The sequence below is a fragment of the Poecilia latipinna genome, unplaced genomic scaffold, assembly GCF_001443285.1.
Source record: "Poecilia latipinna isolate Pla-1442-1.1 unplaced genomic scaffold, P_latipinna-1.0 Scaffold8, whole genome shotgun sequence".
Taxonomy (NCBI): Eukaryota; Metazoa; Chordata; class Actinopteri; order Cyprinodontiformes; family Poeciliidae; genus Poecilia; species Poecilia latipinna.
In genome coordinates this window covers 32,756-51,633 of record NW_015112624.1, presented here as the reverse complement: position 1 = coordinate 51,633, position 18,878 = coordinate 32,756, and the positions used below count along the sequence as shown (strand labels likewise).

The window sequence follows — 18,878 nt, the reverse complement described above, 5'->3', positions numbered from 1 at the left end:
GTGGAGTGAGGATGGAGTCAGAGCATCAAGAGCCACAAACCAACGCCGACAGAAGTCACATTCCTCAAGTCAAGCCACTCCTGAATTAGAGATCGGACCATGGTCAAAAGTCTCTTTTTGGAGAAAAGTAAAATCTGCATTTCCTTTGGAAACCAAGATCCTTTAAAGACTGAGAATCCACTTTGAGTGGTAGCTTGGGATTTTCTCAACTCCAGGAAAAGTTTGGGCAATTCATATTTCGTTCTGATAATAAACTTTTTGGAGATGCTAGTTTCGATTTCTAGCATGACTTGGCATCTGCTGACACTGCCAAAGGTATCAAAAACTACCCAAGAGCTGTGCTTGATTGGTCAACAAACTCACTATTGTCAATAGGAAGATGACTGACTGAATGATCCACTTTATTAATCCTGCATTTTGGAAAACCACGTCACAGTAGCAAAAAACAGACATGGTGATAACAATAAACAAAATCACAATAAGCAGCAATGTAAGATATAAAGAAGATGTATATGTAAATGTATAAAAAAATATTGCACAAAGTGGAACATATGTATGAGACATGGCTTAAGAAGCTATGCAATGATGATCACATGGATGAGAGCTAGTAGTGGTGATAAGTAGAACAAACATCCAGAAAACTGCAAAACAGCTGAAACACAGAGGTCCTTTAAATCAAGGCTTACACCCCACCTGTTTAGTTTCCTTTAATTAGTAGTAAATGAAACACAGATGAACATGTTTGATGATGCCTTTGACAAAATGTAATGTTTATTGGTTATTTCGTAATTGATGACGTTTTTATGATGTAAAGCAATTTGATCTGCCTTGTTGCCGAGATGTGCTGTATGAATAAACTTGACTACAAATATAGCAGCGGGCAAGTTATTGGTGCTACATTACTGGTTGTAGGTGTTATGTAGTCTGACAGCAGTTGGTATGACTGACCTGCGGTGTCTCTCCTTCCTACACTGTGGGTGTATCAGTCTGCTGCTGACGGAGCAGCTAAAGGATCCTACTGTGGATGAGAGGAGTTCACCATAACTGATTTTATCCTAGCTACCGTTTTCCTCTCGCCCACCTCCTCAAAGGAGTCCAGAGAATAGTCCAAAACTGAGCCGGCCCTTCTGACCGGCTTGTTGCGTCTCTTCCTTCCTGTCCCTTCATTTACTGACGCAGTAATACATGCACAAGGCGTCCCAACCAAGTCTTGAATGCAAAGAAAAGCACATACTTTACTATGAAGGGCTGCACATTTCTCTTTAAAATATCCGACGCAATGAATCCTATATAATATCTGCATTTTCTGAGACACTAAATTAATTGTTTTTTTAAGCCATTTTCATTAAAATTGCAAGAGAGTGTTGGAATATTTAATGCCAGGTGAGATGAATGTGAGTTTTTCTTTCTAAAATGAGTGACACAAAATATTGAACTTATTTTCTGAGCTGTAGCTTCAACCCTCAGTAGGAGCGCGGCAAATGTCGCGGTCGGACAGCAGGGAGTTGGGTTGGAGGTCATCCCATCAGACCGTCAGTTCCCAAAACTATCCATCCATTTTCTTTACACCCTTGTCCCTTAGTGGGGTCGGGAGGTGTGCTGGTGCCTATCTCCAGCTAACGATCCGGGAGAGAGGCGGGGGACAACCTGGACAGGTCACCAGTCTGTCACAGGGCAACACCATAACCATCCCAAAACCATACACACAGGAAAAAAAACCTTGTAAAAGCACATAGTGGGTCAGTGCGACCCCGCTGGACCGCGCACAAAGTAAAAAAAACTTGAGTCGTCTAACTGATCCCATCTCTTAAGACCGCGGGAGGGTTAAACATTAAACAGTTTAGTGCCTTTATTTAAGTTCAAACACATTTATGTCTTACCGTATATAGTATTAAAAGAAGAGAAAAAAACAAAAATAAATCACTATAAATAATTCAAACGCGCTCGAAAAATTTCACACAGCAGTTCTTTAAAAATCAAACACTACGGTTTCACTGCGATCATTGGAAGTTATTACACGAGTTGCATTGTGAAATGACAAAACTAGTATGATTTTTTTCCCCCCAACAGAATTTAATAAATATAATTTACAGAACATATTTAATACTTCACATCAAATACATACACATACAACATTTAACACACGATCACTGTGTGACGGATGTGGAGCGTCTGTGATAACTGATCAAGGACCTTGTCAGTGATATTACACTGAAAGAAAACATTTAGAAATTTGACTTAAGCTTCACAAGCAGCAGCGGCTCACACGGCGCCATCTGACCTTTAACTGTCACCTGAGGTTATTTAATGAAGAGCAACAGATGGCTCAACATCACTGGATAAACCAATAAGGGAGCGACAACACGGCATCTCATTTGTTTCCCGTTGTGCAGTAACACTGCTCAGAGTAAGAGTGGGTCGGTAACGGCTGCCCGGGCGACAGGATGGTGAATCTACAGCGCCACTGCGTGGATGAATGATGAACAGGGTCCAGCTTGCTCAGTGGGCGCCAGAGGAAAACAGCTGCATGACACCCACAGCAGATCCATTTTACACACACTCTAACCAGATGGCCAAAGATAAGGCTTCAGTTGACAGAAAGCAAAAAAAAAAAAAAAAAATATATATATATATATATATATATATATGGCAAAAAAAAAAATAATGGCTAAAAAAAACCACAACAAAAAATATTTAATGATCTGACAACTTGGTCTGAAAGTTTAAAAGAGAAAAGCAACGATTCCTGCTGCTACTAAAATATTGACTATTCTAGTTCTACTACTACTTTCTTTATCATACCATGTATGTTATATATAGTTATTTTTGATGCATAAACATGAGCAAATAAAAAAAACGGACCCTTAAAAGCACTAGTAGTTTCCAAATAAACATGCTTACTGCTATTAACCTTTTTCTTCCATGAGGTCCTTTACAGAGTAACACAGGAAGTATAACCAGCTGATATTAGCTGCTTAATTAATATCTCAAAGACATGAGGTACTTTGTTGAAATCGGAAAAAAGTGAGGCTGGGTTAGACTCTGACATTTTTTTTTTAAATCCAGCCTAATAACATTTTTTTATTTTTTTTTAGCTGTGCATACGACAGCTGAAAAATCTTTATCTACATTTTTTTTATTTCTAACTTAATTTGTCAATGATGCTTAAATATGTGTGATTTTAAACTCTCACGCTTTTTGATTTTTATGTAAAGCACATTGAATTGTCTTGTACAGAAAATGTGTTACGTGATTAATTAGTCAGGCTATCTGCTCAGGTAGCCAACTTAGCATCAGCTGTTCAACGTGCAGCTCATGTTTTGCTAACTGCAGTTTTAAAGAGCCTGTGACAAGACATCGTTACTAGAAGCAACTACTGAGCTTTCATTTTTGTGTACGCAAAGATTTTTAATGGTAACTATTAGACGACTATAAATTCCATCGCACTGCAGAGTGTCACAGTATTCGTCTGTAGTAAGTAGAGCAGTGTTACCTTAGTGACAGTGGGAGGTACTCTTTCAGTTTCCATTTCAGTGTCTTTTCATGTTTTTTTTTCCCCTGAAGCTTCTCATCAAATATTTTATTTATTATTATGAAATTAAGCCTTTTTACAGCCATGTACTTAAATATAAATAATTGAGGCCTTCAGCCGTGGTTCACATCATTTGCTAATTTTCATAAAATCCAAGCGCACTTTTCACTTAATTACATTATCTTCCATTCTGCATTTAGCTTTATTTTCACTTCAAGTTAAACAACTGCACAAAGGCAGCTATGAAACCGAACTGTTAGATCCCTTTGTTGTGGCCGACGTCCGACCAAAAATCAATATCAGGCGTATTTATTTAGAATAAAACTCCTCAGGAGCACAAGTTGTACGACCCACATGCTGGTCCTCAAATTTGACTCTACATGTATGGATTTACCATATAAAAACAAAGACGTAACTCTTTAAACAATAAAAAAAAAAACGGTTATGTAATCCACAAACAGAAAATATGGATCAAACTCCATGTTAAGATTATCTTTAAAAACATTCAGTCACTACACTTTCCATTCAATTTGGTGAGATAAAGGGCTAGGAATTGGAAACTGAGCCAATTTTGGATCTAATCTGTAAACACTAGAACTGAAAAATATTTCCTCGATTCATTTCTTTTCAAGGTGCTTTTGCGCTCAATCTGACAATTTAGAAAAATAAGGCTGATTCAAAAGGCCACTGTGCCTAAAGGTCACGTGTTTTATCAGCTTCTCCTTTTCAGATGAACTCTCGGAACATTTAATGGCATTTGACCTTCTATGAAATATTAATTATCACTGATATGCGCTCCTAGACAAATGGACATTGACAGTTCTCTCATGCATTAAGCTAGCAGCCGGTATTGCACAGTTCTCATTTATTCTACCTGGTCACATGTACGGGTGGGTGGAGAAGATGAGGGGTATGCTCAATATTAAAATGGCCTGCAGGATTCTACCAAGCCGAAAAACTGGATTTTTGTCTCTTGCCTTTCCAAAGGCACCTTCCTAGTGGTCTGCTTTCAGAGCTGGACCGCGCAGCCACTAACAAGGTGAGTGGAGTCTTCCTAACAATGGCGCTCAGTCCAGAGGAACCTCTGCCACGACGGGTAGGATAGCAGCCGTGGCCTGCTTGGACTCCTTCATCTTGTCGAGGCCGAAGAGCAGGTCCAGCTGCGTCACCGGCCGTAACCGATCCTCGTTGACGGGCCTGAAATGGAGAAAGTGTGAAGGTCTGAGATCTTCTGCATACAATAAAACAAACAACAGTTTAAATAATAATTTTTATTTTTTATGGCAAGTCACAAATTACAACAACCTTAAAGGCGATTTACAGGGACTTACAGGCCACACAAAGCAGCAAATAACAGAAGAATTGAAAGACAATCATTAGCGATGCGCGATTTATCGGCGTTAACATCGGTATCGGCCATTTCTAAACATACTGGTATCGCTCTGTCCGAGCCAGGTTCTAATAACTGATGGTTATTTCTGTCTTGTTGCCGTTTGTGTTCCTGGAAAGGGCATCGGGGGGTTGAGGGCAGTCATGTGGTATGTTTGGTAATGCAGCAAAGAACTGTGGGATTATCGGCAACGTTCATGGTGTAGGTGGTTTTTTTTTTTAAGGGGTTGAAAAGATATATATGTGTAAATATCGGATAGCGGTATCAGTTTAATTTTTCTTTTCATATCAGTGGATTAAAAAAAATACTACATAGTGTCAAAATAAAAAAGTAAAATTTCCAAAATGTGGCATTTATTTGTTCCATTTACTCTCCAGTTAAAACTCCAGTTTTTTTTTTTTTTTTAGTAAATGTGCATCTACCAGCTTTACATGTCTAAAAACATTTTTAATTTTTTTTTTATCAGAATCTTCTTTTTAAAATAGTTAAAAGTCACAGCTGTGTGCTGTCTATGAACATTTTTCAGGTCTTGCCAGGGTTAATAGTTTAGATTTAGGTCTAGACTTTAACTAGGCCATTCTAACGCATAAATATGATTCATTGTTTTACAATTTATTGCAGGTTTCACTGTTAAAAAAAAAACTACCACTATGTTTTGCCATGGAGGTGTCCGTTAAGGTTATGTATGGTGTTAGTTTTCTGCCACAATGAGCATTTTCTTCCATGCTGTGTCCCCAACATAGTTTTGCACAAACTGCAAACACAAATTCTTATTAGTTTTAGTTAAATTACATCTTTCTTGTAGCCATGTTTCATGTTCTCTAGAAAATTACATGTTCGATAAATGTTCTAATTGCAAATAATTGTGTTAATAAAGCAAACTAACTTGTAAATGTGAAAGTCTGTGGTACCACTGTGTGTAATGAGGAATACATTATCTACATCAGAGCCGTCTGTGTGTGCAGAGCATGGGCCGTTTTCTGTGAATGCTCATCTGACACAAGCTTCTTGCTGCCATAATGGAACGCTCTATGTATGGAGCTCTGAAAAGAAAAATAGTATTTTTTTTCTTCAGCGATAATGTATTTCTTCATCAGGGGATTTCAGTGGTTGCTTAGCAACAGCGCAGAAATGAGTTACACAAATAAGATCTTATAAAAGCCGCTTGCAAAGTCAACCAGGCCCATTTGGCTTAATGGCTTCCAGAACTGTGTGATGTTGATGTTTTGTTTGTAGGCAGTCAAGTCACCATTTTAATGGAAGCATTAATGAAAAATATTAATGAAAAACAAAAACTTACTGAGTGCAGAAAACCAACAACAGCGATGATGGCAACGTTACCAACTCATGGTTGATTTTATTCTCTCTTAAACAAGGATATTAATGTTTTTGTCACTGATGTGAGCGTTCAGCATTTTCCCTCTGCTGTTCACTGAGCTGAGATCTGCTAATATCAACTAGTCTCAATCTTTAATCAGTCTGAAAATCTGTCAATCGAAGAATACACTTTCAGCTGGATTTAAACTTCACATTTATTTAGTCTAACAAAAATCACAGCTTAATCTTTTGCACCTTTTTTAGTCCCTTCTGCATCAGGTCTGTTTTTCCACCGAGACAAAAACATATGGAGAACGGTGGCTTATTAACAAGAGGTCAAAAAACATTTTTGGTTGTTATTGATAGAAACTCCAACAGGTATGAAGAGGTGAAATGACCAGCACCTCATCCACTCAGAGGTAAAGGAATGAGCAGCTAATGTGGCAGATAATAAAACAAGAAGACGTTATCAATGGTGGAACCAGACTGAAGCTGGCAATGCGAGCAGAAAAAAGTCAGAAACCATGGCAACCTACCCTGCCTACTCTGATTGGTCCTGTCTGGTAACTGTGCCAAAAAAATAAATCTAAAAAAAGACATAAAAAAGTACTTTAAGACACCAACTTAACTTTTATTTCTATAATAACACAGGACCTTTTTATATAGCAAAAACCAACAGCATTAATTTATTCATTAATCTTATGTTAAATAACTCTAAATTACATTAAATATATAACAAAGATATTTTTCTAGCAAACCACAAAAAAACATTGTTTATGAAATATAAAGTACTAAAAAGAAACTACATTTCATTTGCTTTTAAATGAACAGGAAACTAAAAACGTTCAGCCTTCCTGACTTTAGATCTTCATATTCTATGGACTACAAACTTATATACTTACATCCCCAATCAGAATCTTAAACATGAGGGAAAACAAAGGTAAATGCAATGTAGCAATAGAATGGTCTTTTCAATTTCAATTTTGTTCAACTGGTTTTTAATTCAAACTGAGTGTTATCAGTTGATCGAAAGTTTAAGACCATATCTAAAGCCATGGTTCGGTGTGAAAAAATAAATAAAGAACTTAGGAACCAGTAGGCCTCCACTATTGAGAATCACTTCAAAAAGTAGCTTCGACAGGCTTGATATGAGTGTTTTCTGTCCAGGTGGTAAAAACTGTTTCACACAGAGATTACAGCAGTGCTGTTCTGAAAGGTTTAGAGCCGTTTTTAAATAAGCTCTTGTAATAAGTGTCTGCCTCACTGGAAACAGCTGAACAACAAGCCGGTGTTGCTGCCGAGAGCTCAGGCTGCCCTCCACTGGAGTACAACGCTACAGACTGGTTGCTTTTGTTTTCACAGCTTTTAACTCTGAATCTTTTAGAGAATCTGTATCTTTAAATTTGAATAAATATATTTTAATCCTGTGACTTAACCCTTGTGCGTGCGAGGACTGAGGCAAATGGTACAAGTTTTACATGTGTGGGGTCAGTTGGACCCCATCTGTAGACACAAGGGTTAATGCTTACAATTAATACTGATATTAAAAACAAAGCATGTTGTGTATTACAGTACTGACCACTTTTATAACCTTGTACAGTATTTGCGTTGACATTTAACGTTCACATTTGATTAAATCAGATTTGACTGTGCAATGTGAAAATTATTTTTTTCTTAAGTAAAACGTAATTTTAGGTCTTTGTTCAAATATTTCATCCATATTTCATCGTGTCGTATTTTCATACAATTTCAATTTATCGCATCGTATCGTTGATCATTTATCGTGAACACTTTCTATTCTTTAAGAATTTTGATTTATTGTCATGATACATTTCAAATTGATGGTAAATAAAAATGAAACAATAAAAAAAACAGCAGTATTGGAAAAGCTACTTTGTTTATTTTCTCCACTTGTTTGTTCCACAACAGCATAAAATAAGTATCAGTACATTCAGTAACTTCTGCAGTTTAGAGATGTAAATCGCTGGTCTTTAAGTTAATTGTCCTGAAAAGTCTATTTCAAATGCAAATGGTTTTCAGGAACAATATTTGTGCCAGCCATAAGGTTTCCTAAAAAATAAGTAATAATTTGTTGGGGGTTTTTTTTTCATAATCTTCATCATTATTAAATAATATTGCAAACCCCTATTATGTGCTATATATTGAAATAAACTAGCTATTTTCTCCCTCATTGTACTTTAATTTATTCCAGGCCAGTGGTTTTAAAACCCAGATAACTGATGGTTTGCTTGTGGTGTAGCTGTGTTTTTTTGTGTGGATTTGCTACAGTTATGCTCTAATGATAAAAATAAATTCTAACAATTACACAGGTTCACTATATCTGTTTTTATAAATCATCCCATTTCACCTGCTACTTCACAACTCCTCATTTACTCAAATGTCATACATTTCAGGTCATAAATATCTTCAGCTTTGCGGGTCGTGCAAAAATGACAGCAACGCGCCGAGGAAGCAGATCCGTCTGTCCTTTTCATTCATTGGCGTGTGGGAGGGGCTTCCTGTATTCTAACGTCTCCACCACACTGCAGTAGTTTGCTTTGAAATGTTTTCCACGTAAACGTGACAAACAAATCAAAAGAAAAACTAGCCAGCGGTAATTTATCGACATGAAATTCAGCTTCCTCTAATTGAAAGGCAGGTTCAAACTGTCAGCAGCAGGAAGAGTGAATGAAAGTGGAGTTAACAGAGTGGAGAGGATAATTAGTTGCTCCTGCTGGACTGCTAATCTACATATTACAATTTTTTTTTTTATTATTGTCCATTTTTACAAGTGGTTGAAATGAAGAAAACTAACCCAGTCCTGTCACAGGTGTAGTTCTTTTCTGAGCCAAAAGAGGGAGAAATCTTGATTTTGTACTTTTCAGCTCTACTGTTACTTTCTCACGGCTTTTAGCACACTTTGAAGACACCAGTTAACCTTAAGCATGTTTTGTTACAAAATCTGAATCACACGACTGCAACAAGTGAATCACATGACCGTTGGTATGCATCGTTATGACACGTTAAGTGCAGGTGTGAGACCTACCCTTCCTCCTCCTCGTAGCTCTGCAGCTGCTGCGCAATCTGCCTGATCTGCTCCTTGCGGACGAAATCCCTGACCCGGTACATGGCGGCGTCGCGGCAGAGCTCTCGGAGGTCGCTGCCCGAGTATCCGTCGGTCTTCTCGGCAATCTCCCTCAGATTTATGGCGTTGCTCAGCTGTGTGGGACAGAAGGAAAAACGCTGCTGTGAAAAAAATCACACCCCGTTTGTCACTCGGCCGTCCTGAGGCTACGTTTGTGTCTGTCTGTGAAAAAACAGAAGGCTATAAAGTCTGATGTGATTTATTTTTATTTTCATAGAGTGACTGGAAAAGAAAATAGAGCTGTGACAAAGTGACTGGAGAGACTGGCATGTTGAGGAAAAAAAAAAAAAAAATCACAACTCACATTTTCTCCTGCTAAAATCAGCCGGAGGATGTCTTCTCTCTGCTTTGCGTTCTGCAAAGACAGATGCCACAATGCCAGCTTTGGGTTATACTGAGAATATTGAACTAAACAAATAAATCATCAAAGTATACATTGTCAAGCAAAAGTATTTTAACAGCCTAAACTTTTCCTGTATTTGTCAAGTTATAAGAACAAACTTCAAATTGTACGTGATTAGAATTGCAAACACAAGGTAGAACATAATAGGTAGATAGAAGCATAATGATCATTTTACTCCACAGTAAAAAAAGACCCCTGAAAACTATGGATGCAGTATTCAGTCCCCTTTACTCTCATACCCCTAAAAGAAGTCCCTATCTAGTAAATAAAGTAGAAATGAGGGCTCAGCGATATGGCTTAAAGATACAATCTCAATTTTTTTTTCCATACCAGTTCTGATTTCAACAGAGTTTTTTTTTGTCATGTTCTTGTCTTAAACAGAAAGTCAAACTGACAGAAAATATATGTACAAACAGGCTTTTATTTCAATCATCCCTTACATGACTTGTACGACTGAATATTAGGGCCTGGCTGCATGAACACTTTGTTTATTTACAAGAATATAATAATATTAGCAGAATATTCACGCAATTTGACTAAAAGAACATCTTGACAGCAATCATCGTCACATCAATTATACCCACACGAACACAAATGCTACTTTTGAAAGACATTCCCGCATTGCAATGTGTTACTTTAGGACACCAGTCACATGAAAAAGTGTGATTTCTATCACTAAATTGCGCACGACAACTGTATTTTCATATTTAGCGGTATTAATTTATTGTTGCTTTCATTGAACAGTAGGAAAAAAAAATGTCAAGGACAGCTTTGCAGGGTCGTAAACATTATTAATTAGAATTTATCGTGACAACAATAAATCAAAATTCTTATCACGATAAGAAATTTATCATGATAAATAATAAGCGTGTGTGTATACCGACCGGCAGGCCGACATGAAACGTGGCAGGCATCCTTCGCAGAATCGCCGGATCCACATCCTGCGGCCTGTTGGTGGCTCCCATCACCATCACCTGCAGTCCCACAGAGCCACAGCCGCTCATTCACACATTGTGCCTTTAACACAGACGATGCTTCGGCAAACTGGGGACGTTTGACTTTACCTGGGTGGTTAAAGAAGTGTCGAGCCCATCCCACAGGCTCATGAACTGGGCCTTCATCATGGCTGTGGCCTCGTGGTCCAGACTGGAGCGGTTTCTTAGAAATGACTCTAAAAGACGAGACACAGATTCAATTCAGTAAAACTCAGTGAATTAACACTGCAAAAGTACCAAGTACCAAATAAAGTACCAAATACCTTACCAAGTATTTTTGATTTAGTTTCTAGTCCAAATATCTAGAAATAAGATTAGAATAACTTGAGTAACTTTTAAGATGGCTATAGGAGCTTGTTTTGAGAAAATAATTCCTTAATATTGATGAAAAACTACTTTGCAGATTATTTTAATTACCACAAGACATTATTGCCAGCATATAAGTAAAAATAATCTGTCAGCAGAACATGCACTTTTTCATCAATAATCGGAATTATTTACTTAAAACAAGCCCATACATCTTGCTGAAAACTTAGTTGTAAATTACTTTTGTCTTGTTTCAAGTCTAATAAGATATTTTCACTAGAAACTAGACAAATACATTTGGTAAGATTATGTGTTTTTGCATTGCAGCTACAAAATGTGAAGTATCAAGTGCAAAATGGAAAAGAAATCGACTTTCTTCTTTAGCTCCGCTAATGATCTCACTGATCTGAACGTAACAAAGCGACGTACAACTCACCGATCTCGTCGATAAAGATAATACATGGCTGGATTTTGATGGCCAGCGAGAAGACGGCGGCGGTCAGTTTCTGCGACTCCCCGTACCACATGTCTGTCAGCGTGGAGGCCTGCAGGTTGATAAACTTGCAGCCTGAGGCTTTGGCTGTTGCCTTGGCGATCATGGTCTTCCCACATCCCGGAGGACCAAACAATAAAACACCTGTAAACAACAAAAGATAAATCAGAGAGGAGAAAAAATAAATAAATAAAAATCAGTTGAAGGATTGAACTAGATTTCCGCAGCAGCTAAATTTAGAGCTTGAGCCATCCTGGGGCTCGCTGTACCAAACAGTGAAATAACTCCACACACCTCTCTCTACAATTCAGGCACAGTCGTCACAACGTCACATGGATGAATCTGGTCATTTGACATTAAGCTGACTGACTCAGAAGGTTTATGAAAGGAATTCAAATAACTTAATTATTATTATTTTGAACATCTAAGGGGGCGTTTACACGACAATGATCCAACAAAAACGGAATTTTTGTTCCGTTTTTGTTGGATCATCTAAATGAAAACGTTCTAATTAATCTTTGTTTACACAGTTACACATCGAAAACGTGTAATGCTCTTGCCAAGCCCAGTTGGTGCTAGGTTCGTTGAAACTGAAGAAATTGAAGGCATCTGGATTCGCGCTTCCCCATCAGGTACCATAGACTGGGAGAAAACATGCACTATGTGCGTCTGATTAGGGCACAAGCAGTTGAAAAAAGTGGGATAACTTTGCTGAAACACCTTGTTCGAGCTTTCACGGTGTCCGTGGGCGGCCATTGGGAGACACTGATCCCCCCCCTCCCCCGGACTGAAAGCTGTTTATTGTTTCTACCTTGGAATGGCCAACAGTCTGTTATTCCTATATCAATTTAACACAATAGGAGCTTCCGCACTTCCTATATCTGTGTCCTCTGTCACCTTTTTCAGCAGTTAAAACAGTTTAATCCGTTGCTAACAAGTCATAACCTGTTTTTCCGAGCCGCCTTCAAACGCAACATTAATGCTGAGACGCTCGCGCTGGGTTTACACCTGTGAGGCAGCGAAGGAGACCTGCTGCTGCTGCGCAGGTGTGTGTTAGAATCACGGCAGCAAACCAGCAAAACGCAAAGAACTTTTCACAGTTTTTCCCTCCAAACTAACCGACTGAGTTGAGTAAAGCTGCTGGATGCAGGTAATGATAGCTAAACAATCACTAGCTAATATCGATACAGCACCTTAAGCTTGTTAACAAGTAGCCTGTAGGCTACTGATGTTGTTCTCTATATTCAACTACTTAGACTCATTTTGCCCCCCCAAAATAAGTCGATGCCCCCCTTGTTAAACTCGTCTGGAGCCGGGGCTGGTCCGTAGTTCTCTAGATAAGAGCGCTGAACAAGCAGCCGTGCATTTTGCCACCTGGGCGGAGCAGAGCGGTAAAGAGACGCTGAGGGAACCGTATCTGATGGGGAAACACGAATTGTAGTAACACCAGCATTGTGAGTAGTTTCTTCTTCTTCTGTGGATTGTAGGAAGCAGCTATGTTTTGCGTCATACTATGCATGAGCTGGGGATTCTCTGGAAGAAAAGATCCATTTTCTCTGTTTACACAACAACGGACATTGGTACGTTTCAGAAACATCGCACTCTGGAACCCGTTTTCAATCTGTGCCGTTGTCAGAGAAAACATTCGGTGGTTTCGTGTAAATGTACAGTACAAACGCAACAAAACTCTTCCGTTTTCACCCAAAATCGTTGTCGTGTAAACGGGGCCCTAAAGGAACTCGGAGAATGTTTTTTTGTGACCGCATATCTACTCTGAGCTGAGTGACCAGAAATACTTGAGAAGTAAATGCTGAACATCTATTGTTCTACGTTATGAAGAAAAGTGTTTTAAGCAGCTTTTCCACTTTTCAAATCCTTATTAACTTGATAAAACTAACAAAGTTTGCTGAGAAGATGGCTACTACTTTAAATCTTTCCATAGAAAATGGTAGTTTGAGGTGTAGAGTACTTGGGATTGGACTCTGTGCTTTGCAAGCAGACTGAGGATAAAATCAATAATAAAACTAATTCTATCTGGTTTTATCATAGCAAGTTATATGCATTAGAATAAGTGTTTGTGTGACAGTAGTGGGCTTCATTCATTAACAGCTGGACAGAAACGGGGGTGGAGAGAGAAGCTAATCGCACCGGCTATGGGAATCGAACGGGAATCAAATGCTTTGAGGACTGCAGGCTCTGCATATGGTGCGCCTGCTCTACCACTGAGCCATTTGGTGACCCTGGAATATACTTATTATTATTTTAAATGTACTCTGAGTTACCTTTAGGAGGCTGGAAGAGTTTAGAGTTGGGTAAAAGGTGTCTTTTCTGAAACGGTAGTATAACGGTGTCCTGCAGCTCATTAATGATCTCATCCAGACCAGCTATATCTCTCCAAGACACCTGCAAAAAAAACAACAGAGTCAGGAAAAGCACAATGATAAATAAATATATGGCTTCAATAATCCCTGCAATACGGAAACAGAAGGAGAACTTTACCTTGATAGTTTGGGGATCGACTAAAAGGGATGCAATGTTCATCTCATACTCAGTCAGTGTGATGCCCTCCAAGCCTATTCGCCTCATCTGCTCCTCTGCCTGGAGTTAGGATATGCAAGTCAGATAAAGACAACAGGATCCAGAGTTGACAGTATATGGTGCGTTGTCAAGGTTACAGCCAAACAGTCACACTGTTGTAGCTATTGGCACCTCTGGTAAAGACGTACGAGACGAGAAGATGAGAATAAGATTGAACAAGAAACAAACACTTTGTGGGATTGTAGTGAAAGAAAGGGTGAATACGTAGAAAATCATATCCTTACTGTTAACCACTGCATAAATGAACCTAAATTTAACATTTGAATTTAAAAAAAAAATCACAGTGACTACTCATCTTTAGGCTTTTTACACATCCTTATCTCGTGCGTCTGGCACCACAGGACTGACATACCCGTTTTTTGGCCTGGCTTTTCTGCTTAGAGGTGGGGTCCATCGCCTCCACCACCCATTTGATGCTGTAGTATGTGGCAGCACCAAAGATGCTCAGCCTCACCAACATGCCAATCACTTCATTCCTGGACAGGGGCCGCAGCAGGGCGTCTCTGGGCAGATCCTTCAGCAGCATCAGTGCTGGCTGATGTCAGTCCATTGGCTGGAAGTACATCCGGCGAAAAAGCAGCAGATCCGACACAGAAAGAAAACAGAAATCAGTAAAGTTAGATTAGATGTGCATCATTAGAGCGTGATTTGGTCGTTAAACTCATCTTACGTCAGGTGTATTATACGGTGAATTAGGTATTTAAGCGTACAGTTTAACAATAAAGACTTCAAATACAAACTTTGCTAGTTGTGACAGAGATTACAATTAACTTTATGCTGCGAAGGACATTCGTAGGTTAGCAACTGTCGGTACGACAAAGCGTCTGCTGCGCCAAGTATTACTTAAACACCGCGAATTGTTTCAACCCTGGAACTATTTATAAAAAAGAAAAGATTTTATGCTTCTACATATAATTTAGTTTAATCGTCAAGACTAAAAAAGAGATAGACTTACCAAAACTGAAATGAGCAATGTTAGCAAACCTCACTGACGGCGCAACCGTTTTTGTGGCTCGGGTAGGAACAAACACTTTTGTTCCTGAACGCACCTTTCATTGACAACCGCTGGATGGCAGCACTTTCACAAAGAACGGTCACACGAATCAGCACCACGGACAGCACTTTCATAAACACGGCGATGAGGTGAAATACAAACGGAGAGTGGATATATGATTTCATGAAACAGTAACAATCTTGGAATCATCTAAACAGGAACATTTTTTGCATCAGTGTTTTCATCTCAAACCAGAGCAAAAGTTAAGACCACCTCTGAATTTTTAATCACTTCTCTTTTCTCTTTGAACTTTTAATAGGATTACAGTTATTTTACTAAAGGCTTATTGTAAATACAATGCTCTAAAAAATTTTTGCTTTCAAATTCAAGACAAAATAAGAAAATTCTGTTTTAAGAAACAGGGTATATATAGAAGCTACCTGTACTTGAATTCAACTAAAAAAATAGGAAGTTAATGTAATGTTAAATTGTTGTTGTTGTTTTTTACATATGCAGTGTATCCATACATAAAGCCCAAACGACATAACAATTGTTATGGATTTTGTGTTTTTTATGTGATTGCACAGTAGAAGGTATAATGCATATAATGGTAATTTAACTTTACTTCTTTGGGGAATACAATCTGAAAAGTGTGGCCTGCATTTGTATTCAGTCCCCCTAAAGTGGTATTTTGTAGAACCAGCCACCACAATACAGCCACAATTCTTTTTGAGTATTTTTCTACCAAATTCGTAGATCTGGAGACTAACATTTAAAAGACTGACATGTCTGCAAACATCCATATGCTAGTTTTGCAAATGGATGAAAAGTTCCAAAAGCTGCTTAACAGTTATAAGAAGGGTTTAGATGTTGTAATGTAACAATAATGATTTATTCATTGAATATTGAGAAACACACTTTGTCATAACTTTAATAACTGCACATAAACACATAAAATACATATTTTTAAAAGCTAATACTTCTTTCACATTGCTTTTATAAGAACTGCCCCGCTTATGCTTTGGATGTTGTGCAGATGGAACAATTCTTGCTTTTACCCTTTTTTCTTTGAAACTTTTGGACAGTTGTTTTGATGTGTGACCATGGCAACAGTGTAATTTTGACTGAAATTACACATTGCATGTATAAAAATCAAATAATTCCTGACCAACCGCCCCAGAGCTCAGAGTTGCTTGAAAAAAGGCGGCACTGATGAAGAGCAAAATCAAAGAGCAGAGAAAGAAACAGGAAGTCCAAACCGTCTCTTTCACTGACCATAACAGGCAGGAATCATAACCCCGACTCTCGCTACCCGGCTTTCTAATCACATGGCCAGACAGAAAAAGGAACGGCAAAACCAACTGAGGCCAACAACCGACTGTGTCACCCAGCACACCAAGCTGTGAAATATCAAGATGCCTGACTCACTTTCAGAAACAAAATTCTTGATGGAATAAAAATGTTTTGTATTTTGAATCTGTCAGGGGGGGGTACTGTCATGATCCGTGGTTTTCTGTGTGTTTTTGAGTTTTTCAATGTGTTCCTGTTTCCCTGTGAGTCTCTGTCCTGTCCTCCCCGTTGATTGTCTCCCAGGGGTGTCTACTTGCCTGATTACCCACCATGTGTATTTAAGCCCACCTGTGTCTGTGTTCTTCGTCGGGTCCTTGTCGTTAATCTGTGTCTAAGTTCGTTGTGTCTAAGTCACGTCTTGTTTCCGCTCCAGTAGAACTGTAAAGTCCTGGATAGCGTTAGCTCTCGTTTTTGTCCTGTGTATCAGTTGCTACCGGTATTTGGCTGTGTGCCTGTCTTTCTGCCGTGCTGCCTGTTTTTGGACTGAGAGCTTCATCATTAAATTCATTATTTTCACCATAACCTGGGTTCGCTGCGTCTCTCCTCACCACCATCAACCGCAACTCATGACAGGGGTATGAGTAATTTTGCCTTTATCTGTAAATAAATGAAGCATGGTTTAAGATTTTGTCAGAATATTGTGACAATTTTACATTTATTCACCCCTTGAAACGGTTTGCTTTGTTTCCAAAATGTGCCAAAAGTTTTTTTTCACTTTTTAAAAATTTTTTTTATAGCTATAAGTTAAAAAAACAACTTGCCTTTAACTCTAACTTGTCTTTGTGAAACATGACATTATCACTTTTGGACCGAACATATCTCTCAGGAACATCTGTAGATCCCTTAAGAACACTGTGATTAGACGCCAAGCATTTACCAATGTCCTGGGGGTGGGCTACATGCAAATACACCCCGGTGTGAGATAGCATATCTGAAGACGTAATCTTTGTCTTCCACTCCTTTCCAGCATCGTCTGATAATGAATAATTCAGCCTTTCCTAACATCGGCCCGAAAGATAAGCCTCTAACAAATGGCCCGTTTTAATATGCAATTCATCACACAGGGGGACAAAGGGATTGTTAATTGTCACAGATTGTGAACTAACGACCACATGTAACTTTTTACCAATGCAGCCCGGTGGAGAAAGAACAGCAGAACAGGAAAAATGTACTAGATTTTCAATGCATTAGGGAAAATGTCTTTTTTTTTTTTTTCTTTCAGCCTGCAGAAAAATAACGATCTCTTTAGGGCAGTAAATGAATTCACCACAATGGATGCAGGTATTCCATCCTGTGCCAGCACGCTATATGCAGTCAATTCAACCGTTGTTCTGCAAAAATGATACACACACTGCTCCTGCAGACACCTTTGGCTGGGGAAAAATGCTTCATAAAAAGCTTTTAATCCTTCTGCAGTGCAGAAGCGAGTCCCAGGAGATAGCAGCCTATAACGGGGCCATTTTGATGGGGCTGGGCATGAAAGCATAAGTTTGTATATCTGCAAGGAACAGCACAGGCTTTACATTCCAGCAATGCCTGTAGCACCTTGCCTGAGCGACCGTTCTCAAGCAGGTGGGAGTATAAGAAAATTTTAAAAACACACACATTTAGCTCCCTGTAAGCCTCCTGTCACTGAATCTGAAGTAAAAGTCAGAGCTTAAATATTTTTGTATTCTGAAGCTGCATAATGTTGAGAAAAGTGTCTTTGTGCTCTTAAAAATTCTGTAATGGGGTTTTTGGGGATGTATTGTTGAGACTCTTTGTTAGCGTGACAACCACTTTTACTGCTTCTATTTGTGTGAGTTAAAATGTTAAACTTTGGATATGAAAAGAAAATGTGCTTTCAAGCCTAGAAGGAGACAAGCCCAAAGTCACATTAATTTGCAGTTGTCACCTTTATTATCTCATTTGCACAACCTTCTAAAGTCTTGAATGTTCCTCCTAACCCGTGACATTTTGCTCACTCATCCAGGCCTGTAAAGCTATTTGTGAATTAATAGTACTGCAGTCCCATTGCTAATCTGACGTAGAGCTTTAAAAATTGGTCAGTGTGGGGATCTATCACAGATTAGTTTAACAACAAAAAAAAATAGTGAATGTTTGGATGAAAGCTGATCGGAAATTTCACTTGTCGTATTTTAGCAAAGTCATCCACAGAGATTTGATGTCACCACTTCAGATTTGCTCAAAGAAATCCTGAATCTGACTTTGAAATCTGTCGTCCTGCAAATGAACACAAAACTATCACACCTCATGCAGGAACTCGGCAAAATTCATGTTACCTGCTTTTTGGTAGCTACATCCTCTGCAAAACAACGTAGATAAAACGCGACAGCCCTAACTGGATGCTTCTGA

General features: G+C 38.7%; 1 protein-coding gene across 1 annotated transcript; it reads right to left on the bottom strand.

The window, feature by feature from the left end:
* Window positions 1-384: 384 nt before the first annotated feature.
* atad1a (ATPase family AAA domain containing 1a) lies at window positions 385-15,234 on the bottom strand. Its single transcript, XM_015027563.1, has 10 exons — window positions 15,135-15,234; window positions 14,532-14,732; window positions 14,081-14,179; window positions 13,864-13,984; window positions 11,525-11,725; window positions 10,852-10,958; window positions 10,672-10,761; window positions 9,689-9,739; window positions 9,286-9,458; window positions 385-4,729 (listed from the first exon to the last, which is right to left on the bottom strand). Exons 2-10 carry the CDS (start codon window positions 14,703-14,705, stop codon window positions 4,600-4,602), a joined length of 1,146 nt encoding a protein of 381 aa, XP_014883049.1. The 5' UTR covers window positions 14,706-14,732; window positions 15,135-15,234; the 3' UTR covers window positions 385-4,599.
* Window positions 15,235-18,878: the final 3,644 nt, after the last annotated feature.

What these genes read in the sequence shown, in the direction of transcription:
- atad1a (XM_015027563.1), bottom strand. Translation starts at nt 14,705, where the DNA reads ATGCTGCTGAAGGATCTGCCCAGAGACGCCCTGCTGCGGCCCCTGTCC. An exon ending in TCGATCCCCAAACTATCAAG is followed by an intron (nt 13,985 to 14,080) that starts GTAAAGTTCTCC and finishes TTTTTTTTGCAG; the next exon opens with GTGTCTTGGAGAGATATAGC. An exon ending in TGATTTTAGCAGGAGAAAAT is followed by an intron (nt 9,459 to 9,688) that starts GTGAGTTGTGAT and finishes TGTCCCACACAG; the next exon opens with CTGAGCAACGCCATAAATCT.